Source organism: Glandiceps talaboti, chromosome 17 (assembly GCF_964340395.1).
Source record: "Glandiceps talaboti chromosome 17, keGlaTala1.1, whole genome shotgun sequence".
Classification (NCBI taxonomy): domain Eukaryota; kingdom Metazoa; phylum Hemichordata; class Enteropneusta; family Spengelidae; genus Glandiceps; species Glandiceps talaboti.
Window position 1 is genome coordinate 15,583,866 of NC_135565.1, and position 9,558 is coordinate 15,593,423.

The 9,558-nt window shown below is 35.9% G+C and overlaps 1 protein-coding gene across 1 annotated transcript; it reads right to left on the reverse strand.

Annotated features, from left to right (window-relative positions):
- Positions 1–851: 851 nt before the first annotated feature.
- On the reverse strand, positions 852–9,558 carry LOC144448121 (arylsulfatase I-like). Its single transcript, XM_078138274.1, has 10 exons — positions 9,447–9,558; positions 7,600–7,756; positions 5,985–6,097; positions 5,460–5,570; positions 4,671–4,799; positions 3,909–4,035; positions 3,279–3,636; positions 2,325–2,476; positions 1,452–1,619; positions 852–1,024 (listed from the first exon to the last, which is right to left on the reverse strand). The coding sequence occupies exons 1-10, from the start codon at positions 9,555–9,557 to the stop codon at positions 852–854; spliced, it is 1,599 nt and encodes a 532-aa protein (XP_077994400.1). The 5' UTR covers position 9,558.

Sequence of the window (9,558 nt, forward strand, 5' to 3'; positions counted from 1 at the left end):
AGACTACCAGTTCACAGAAAACCTACTATATTGATAAGTACATGGACGTCAGACTGGCTACAAATTTAACCTTTGATATATAACCACAGTGGCTAGTCAGATCATATAACCTCCTGGTATAATAATAGCTGTAATGGTGTAGTGGCATAATGGCATGTTACACGTCGTATTGCATTTCAATCTCTCGGTTTGGTAATACATACATACATACATACATACATACATACATACATACATACATACAGACAGACAGACAGACAGACAGACAGACAGACAGACAGACAGACAGACAGACAGACAGACAAACATACATGCCAAAGTATGGTATCTGAAGAAAAGATTGCAGGTTGTGAAATAAATTGTAGTATTTATTAATTTTTTCCTCTCCAATTTATATGTAACATAAGCTCCATCGTTACATCACATCAGTTGCTAGCTTGGGGTCATTACTCCAAGAATAACTTACACCATAAATAATTCGTTACTGTCTGTTAGTCTGTCTGTCTGTCTGTCTGTCTGTCTGTATGTCTGTCTGTCTGTCTGTCTGTCTGTCTGTCTGTCTGTCTGTCTGTCTGTCTGTCTGTCTGTCCTCCTGTCTGTTTATGTGTCTGTCTGATGATTCCTGTTGGAATTATACAGATATGATATAGATAAATGATATATTGGTGATATATTCTGCAATGACTGAATTTAATACCTGCATAGAATAGTAATGTTCCAAATGTTCAGTGTGCACGGATTATCCCATCATATGATATTAATTTAGTATGACATGACACATTTATATGGATTGTTATCTTCTAAATGGCGTACAAAGTTCCAATGCCATCAGTTAAAGAAGTCATTGTATATTAAGGACAACTTTTATGTATCTTGTTGTCAACATCCGGTGACAAATTTATCCAAGGAACCCAAGCTCCATTGTGGTTAGCAGGATTCGCAGTCGGATCTTTTGGTGGATACCTCGGTTCGACAGCAGTCTTGTTATATTTTGCCAACACAACGATAAGATCCTGGAGTATTTCTGGAATACGAATTAATGGTGACAAGTGGATATACATGTATGACCCAATAACTTTACTAGCACACGCTACGTGTACGGTAACTATTAAAACGTTTTACCAAGATTCACAAAAGCTTTTGTGTACAGATACCTCGCTCATTTCTAAAGAACAGTGATTATTTTAAATTTCTTAATTAAAGTTGTCTGGATTTTGAACGTTCTTTATATTGCAGTTAGATGTGGCTGTGTGTGTGTGCATGCATGTATGTATGTATGTATGTATGTATGTATGTATGTATGTATGTATGTATGTATGTATGTATGTGTGTATGCATGCATGCATGCATGCGTACATGTGTATGTGTGTGTCTATAAGGGGGGGGGGGGTTGTGACTGAAATTTGTAATTGAGTGGACATTATGTATAGTACAGTAGAATACAAACTCACCTGGATGGGTATCAGCTAGATTCACATATTCACAAGGGTCAACACTGATGTCAAACAGACATGGAGCTTCTGTAGGTGTACAGCTATCCAATACATTATCTGGTCTTGGTCCACAATCAATCAGTAGTGCTCGTGTTGAGGTGGAATTTATACGATTTAATATTTTCTCTAAATATGAACATAATTTCATTGATTTAGTATCTTTGTTATGACCTTATCAATACTACCTGCTAGTTTATGAACTAGAGTGTACATTGACATACCTTTTTCAATAATTATTTTACAGACAACTTGGTTCAAAGTGTCGCTTTTGGTCTGTTTACACAAAGTAGGCACCGGGGTCGCATATTACGAAAACTTTCAGTTAGTAACTAAGGACGCTAACACAAATTTATTTAAACCAGATTTAAAGTGAATGCCTCCAGTACTATCTTTCACGTGAGGGTTTAATCTTCTGTCTTGCGACGAGATTTTCGGTGTAAGTTTTACTTTAGTATATTGTTAGTTTTTGATAATGCCGGTTTTCATACACCAAATTTCCCACACTGTGCTCAGAGCGTGTTACGATTATTACCCCTGGCACGGATCTCTAACGACACAACGACCCTTTATACTTCCCCAAATTTTAAATCCCTTGAGAGAAAACAATTGCAGCCTGCTTCAGATTAAACCATTCACACTGCAACCTCTATCCTACCAGGTCCCAAATTATACAGCTGAGTTGACTAATGGGACATAATCGTGGTTCAAATCTTAAATCATTCAGAAACAAAGATAGGATCTGACCATTCAACCATCAATACATTGCTAGGATATGCTAGGCATTGACAATTGAACCTTTACTAACGTTAGTTGCTATTCTAATGAATTTACCTGTAGTAAGGTTATCTGGATTTTTCCACCCATCATAGTCTCCTCCTGCTTCCTCCCCAATTACAATCTTGTAATTTCCAACACGTAACGCTGCTGTATTGAATATTGGATCGATATTGTGGAGGAGCTCAGTTCGTGGAGAAGGTGTCCCCCTAAAGTTATAAAAAAAACAACTTTTGTTGTTAAAGTGTCCAGTAAATTTGTTAAGAAAGTGTCCCCTTGAATTAACAAAAAGATGTTGTTAATCGAAAACCTTCTCCTCAAGGACTCCACTTTATAATTTAACCATTCATTTAAATCTTAGTCTATTTCCTTGTATCACTTTCGTTGAATAAGTTGGCAAGTATACGCATTTCATTCATGCCATAAACGTTACTTTTTGTTTGAAACAGTAATGAAAGTTGGAAAAGAAAATGCACATGTATATAAAATATACATACGTACATTGTATATATATATTTGATCCAATGCATGCATATGTATATGTAGTGTAAATTTTATGATTTGTAATGTAATGTAATGTAATGTAATGTAATGTAATGTAATGTAATGTAATGTAATGTAATGTAACTTAATGTAGTGTAATATACATTGAATTATATAAGTAATATAAATTGAATATACATGTATATACAATGTAATGTAATGTAATGCTATGTATATTTAATGTAATTTAATGCACGTGTATATTATATGTTATGTAAATATAATGATGCAATGTACAGAAATATATATGAAAATAAATGCAACAAACATGTGATTTATTTACAATTTAATTTAGAGAGAAATCTTGTTCAGTTGAGAGTTTAACTACATTGTACTTCAGTAACTGACTCGATCGAAAACGCCAAACTCAAACTAGGTGATAAAAATAAACTTCATTCAAATGGAAGCTTTTCCAGTACAGTGTCTTGATTTCTATGTTTGATATGGTGACAGTTAAGTGCGACTTACCTTGATAAACTGTCCCACATATCAAAACCATCCAAATTATCTGGTAGATCTGTCATTTTGCCTCCGGCGGCGTGATATAGTGTAGGTACCCAATCAGTGAGATGCATCAATCCATTCATAACACGAGCTCTTTTCTCTAACAACGGACTGTGGATGAACGCTATTCCTCGTATACCACCCTCCCATAAAGTGTTCTTCTCGCCCCGTAACGGCCAGTTTGATGCATCATGGCCCTCATGCCCCTTTGTTGGTCCACCATTGTCGGTCGAAACAACAATAATAGAGTTATCGTACATACCATTATCTTTGAGAGTTTGTACAATGAGGCCAATGGAATCGTCAACAGCTGATACCATGCCTTTTAGGGATGAAAATAAAAACTTCAGAAACAGTTTCAGTAGCAAGCTAAAATCATTTATAGCAAAATAAAGAAGATATTCCACGTGGAGAAAGACGATGTCAGATACAATAAATGATTATATGTTCAATAACTTGAAAAAACAAATTTGAACATAGTCTGCAAAGATATTTTCCATTATTGCTCTCTCTCTCTCTCTCTCTCTCTCTCTCTCTCTCTCTCTCTCTCTCTCTCTCTCTCTCTCTCTCTCTCTCTCTCATCACGTGGTATACCTGCTACGAGTTTCCTTGTTCGTGTCTCCATATGTTCGAATTTGTTTAAATACCGACCGGGAACTTGTAGAGGGTAGAACTTATTGCCTGCATGGACTCCTTGATGTCCCAGGTATAGAAATAATGGCTAAAATTAACAAACGTTAACATAACGTTACTTTGACGTGTACAACTTAAAAATATGAAATAATTATAATATGAATATTTTCATTTCGGAATCCGTCAAATATAAGGTCAATTTCAAATCAACTTGTACGTGCCATGGCTAATGTTCCTATTTTCCTGCACATTGTGCATATTTGTGCATCTAATTCATTATGTATTTATTTTGAGTGTCACAAATTATGCAAATATATATATTTAACTTATCATATCATATCATATCATATCATATCATATCATATCATATCAAATTACAGCTAGAAAAGGCTAATAGCCTATGAGCTGATCAATGTCAAGTTGTCCAAAAACAATCAATCACCAAAATACATTTAGTAACAAAGTGTGTTTATGAATTAGTTCATGGTCCAAGTGTATATAGTATATATAGTACATATAGTGTATATAGTTTGACAGTGCCCCTAGCTTATGCGCGACATATGGACTACAATTTGGAAACCTGCATTCTTGCCATTCTGAATCAGATATTTCAAAGGACCGTCGTTATTACAACATTCTAGGATTTAAGCAAAAACCAGAATCCTCAGATACATTTGGATGATTGTATTAACATACAACAAAATGTCCTGTATGAAAACAAACCTTCGATGACGTTGCATGATCATTAATGATATGAATAGCTTCGTTAGTAAAGAGCTCTGTACCGTAGTGACCATAAGTACTGTAGTCCAGTATTCCATTCCTTCTAAGGTCGTAGCCCCAATATGGTTCCTAACAGTTGGAGGAAGTAAGAAAAATCAATTATTGGTATTCTTGGGTAACGGGTTCCAGTGTATTCCTATGGTAAATATGGCATAGTGAACACAGGGAGCTCAGGCTCAGTTAGTTTTGTTTACAAATACAAACAAACAAGTAAGTAAACAAACAAACAAACAAACAAACAAACAAGTAAGTAAGTAAACAACCACACAAACAAACAAACAAACCAAAACATTTAAACAGACAAATGAGTAGATAAATACTTGAGTAAACAACAAACCAACGAAAGAACAAACAAGCAAACACTACCCCCTGCAATTGTCACCATACATTATAAATCACCCTAAATGGGGTATAGTATAGTCAAAGTCGTTACTTTAGAAGTCCTGAGATGCATGAGATGCAATTTAAAATTCATCCACAGCCATCCACTCGGTCAGTCAGTAACATCGTGTCTTTGTTTATCAATCTCAAAATTCTAACCAATAACACAGTTCCTCGTAAAGTTAGTATTTGGGCAGTTACGTAAGAAACAGCGTTGCAATCCAGACTACGGCTAACAAAATTTGGCTGTTGCTATAGTCTTGTTACCCGGCATCAATTAATAACGTCTTCATTTTTGAAATGTTTATCCACTTGCCCACCTAGCTATCTACACAGAACCCTTCTTACCTCATTCAATAGTCTATCATAATAATCAATGTGTGCAGTGTAGTAGCCAAAGTGGGAGTCAAAGCCACGGCGATGAGGGGTATGGTCCTCTGTGAAGAACCCTAAATGCCACTGTGAAATGAAACATCATCACGATATGTGAACTTACATTTCATACTGATGTAGTTTCATTTCAATGAAACAATTTTAAGAATAGCCCGTGTTATCTGTGTATGAACTAGAACAACAAGTATTAATAAGAATGAAAGTCATTTTCCGTTATGAAATTACCTGCCCGCCCACCCGCTTGGCTTCCTAAAGTATAAAAAATCAAAGACCAAAAAATTTTATTGAGTGCATGCATGATTGGTTCATATAATGATATCATGATCGACATCAATTTGTTATTGCAAATAATAGTGGGGAGACGTTATGGATCTCAGGCCAGTCTTTAAGGTTGATGAGAAAAATCTAGATTAAACTTTTACTGGTATAAAAATATTCAGACTGCATTTTTCCCGCCCCAACGACAGTGTTATTACTTACTTTGCCAACAATGTGACTAGAGTATCCAAGTCTTTGTAAATACTGTGGCATAATAGTCTCATTTAAACCTAAACCGAGAGGCTGGGAAGCAAATATCAAGAAGTGTTGCAATCCTACAGCAAAAAGAGAAAATTGACACATATTTTATTCAACAGGGAAGCTTTTTCTAAAATAGGCGATTTATGTAATATATACATAATACATATAAACGTATAGACAGACAGACAGACAAACAAACAGACAGACAGACAGACAGACAGAGACAAGCGCACACATACATACATACATATGATATGTGTTTATTGTCATATATATACTGGTACATATATAACGAAACGTGTATTGATTTTGCGTGTAATGAAAAATTTACAAAAACAGTATTCTGTAGATGACTGGTAATACGAGACTCATGCCTTAAGAAAGAACTTAAATTAATTCATTAAGAGTGCGGACTGCAGTTGGGTAAAAGCTAAACAATGTGCGATTAGCACCTGAGTTGATCGAACCGTGCCTTTCGCCTGATGAGCGCTTATAAGTTGGAATACATTACGTGCTGGATGGAAATCGTCTTTTACAATTAACTGAGCTCTTTTCTTTACTTGAGCGTTGTACAACTCATTAAGAGAAGGAAGTTGGCACCTAATGATGCTACTGGCAGTGCTAGCGATTCGATTGAGGCCTTTCCGGTCATCAAGTTTGGCATTTCCCCTCAACTCAATTGCATCCTCAATACAACGGATATGTTCATTCTATAAGCAAATTGGTACATACATACATACATACATACATACATACATACATACATACGTACATACATACATACATACATACATACATACATACATAATATAGTTTATTGTATTCAAAGGCCTCCGGCCCATATACAAATTATCGTTTCAGTACAAAATATTATATTACATCACACGGTTGCAAATCAAAATAAAATCTCTCTTCTTAAACGCCAATTGAATAAATTTACAAAGTTTGTACAGAACATCTGTGTCCCTAGTCCTCATAATTCGTTGAAATTTAATAATGGTTGGTTCTGACTGGTATTCAAGTGGAAGGTATTCCTTCCTAAGAACGTCATATTGTGAACACACTAAGAGAAAATGAAATTCATCCTCTACTTCACTCGAGTTACATATCTTACAGACTCTGAGGTGTGGGTCAATATCATGATGTCTTCCCTCCTCGATTGCCAATGAGGTTGATGAGCAGCGAAAACGGGCAAATGCCTGAAATGTTCTGTTGCAGTTCAAAGTTAGATATTTTTCTGGTTCGAGTATATTTTTGAAAGTTATATATGTGCGCAGTTTTGGTTTCTGAGACAGACTGGTACGCCATTGTTGTTTACAGATATCTGGCACACGAGTGGTAAATTCATTTATAAACTTTTGCTTGTCGCCGACCTCTTGGGCTAGCCAAACATAACCAAAGCCATAAGAAAATAGCGTGTTCTTTATGGACGTAGCCCAAGTGTGTCTGCCTAACGCGTCTAGTTTATACAGCATCGTGTATACATACATACATACATACATACATGCATACATACATACATACATACATACATACATACATACATACATACGGTTGTACATAAAAGTTCTTTTACCTGTATGAATTGGATATCGTCCAGTCATCAAGGCAGCTCTGGATGGTGAACATAGTTGTTGCACATAATAATTATTCATTATTACACCATTATAAGCTAGCTCATCAATGTTTGGTGTTGCAAATGGAGCACCATGCATACCGACATCACCCCAACCCTATAAATAGTATAGACAGTAGTATCACCGCTACCTTACATACTAATTTTACGCAATATGGATAGCGTGCAACGTCGACTATTTTGCAAAAACAAAATATCTAAGGAAGGGTCCAGATTTACTTATGTCTGGCTTTAGCACACTTGTATTGATAAGGTAAAAATAAATCTGATTGCACCTCTTTCTGTTGACGTAACAGAAATGTTTTGACGACTTTATAACTTTCAAATTGCCTGACTCAATACCAGCCATTCTCAATTGTGACTCTTATAAAATGTTATTTTCAAATGACTAAATATGGAAACCTAAAACAGGACCACTGTTGTTATAGCGTAGATCTATATAATGTATTATGTAATAAAAATTAGGGTTTTACTATAAACGTTGCATATCAATTTGAGAGAAAACTGCCATTACATCCAGGACGCTATTATAATCGTTCTTACTCTCTTGTTTGTGTATTCTATCTCTGCCTGCCTCTGTCCATCTCTGTAAATGTATGTGTGTCTGTCTGTCGTACTGTCTGTCTCTGGCTGGTTGTCTCTGTCTGTCTGTCTGTCTGTGTCTGTCTCACCCAATGGGTTTTGAGCATAGGATTATCACGTGTACTCGGTAAAAAACAGAGTGACACTAGTAGAACAATGATTTTATTCAAGCTAATGAGAGAACAATTGCTTGTTGACTCGTTGAAAACTATATTCGATAGCGAGAGAGAGAGAGAGAGAGAGAGAGAGAGAGAGAGAGAGAGAGAGAGAGAGAGAGAGAGAGAGAGAGAGAGAGAGAGAGAGAGAGAGAGAGAGAGAGAGAGAGAGAGAGAGAGAGAGAGAGAGAGAGAGAGAGAGAGAGAGAGAGAGAGAGAGAGAGAGAGAGAGAGGAGCTAACATATAGAAATCCACTTCATGTTTATCTATTTCATGTAACCCGGTACAAGAATCAGGCCATTAATATTATAGGGTAGATAATTGCATCAATGGTAGCGGTGTGAATGGTAGTCATGTAGATAGCACAGAAATTCATTGTCATTGAAGGATGATTATGACGTCATCCCTTGCATGTACAGAAACGTATTCCATGAACACTATAAATGAATTAGAAAACATTCTCACTGAAGATTCAACTTGTATCAAATAAAGATGGTATCCTGTTCAGTTCTGTACTGTACCTTTCATAGACAGGGAGTTATTCATGGTACTACAAAAACCAGAAGAGTGTTTCCATTAGACGACATAGGTTTGTTTACATCTCACACGTTTTTTGTTACCAACCACACATTATCAAAATACAGACACTGATAGCGCACACTCACATAAAATGTTACATGTTATCTCACTGTCGAAGACAGATGAACATTTTTGTTTGTATCTTCATTGTCTCTCATCTGACAGTGGTGTTGATTTGTGTTCACAGTTAGATTATTTATATGCTTGCGCACTATCAGTGTATGCTTTGTTTTACATAATTTGTGACAAAAAAACTGCGATGTTTATCAAACATCATGCTGCTGAATTGAAACTCTAAAGTCACTTTGGTTTTGTAGTAAGTCATATGATTTGAACAATATTTAGCTATCCTGTCTTTATTCATGTCATAGACGTTTAACCTTTGACACACATTCTCGCTTAATCTATTATAATGTCAGCCTGTCTCCCATAAGAGGAACGACTGTTTTAGCATGTGTATCACTACGTACCCAGTCGTCAACGAGTATGAAAATAATATGTGGTGGTTGTTTCTTCGCACACACATTCTTGAAGTGGTACACCAATGTCAAACACAACAGTAGACGTGCAATATTCTTCATC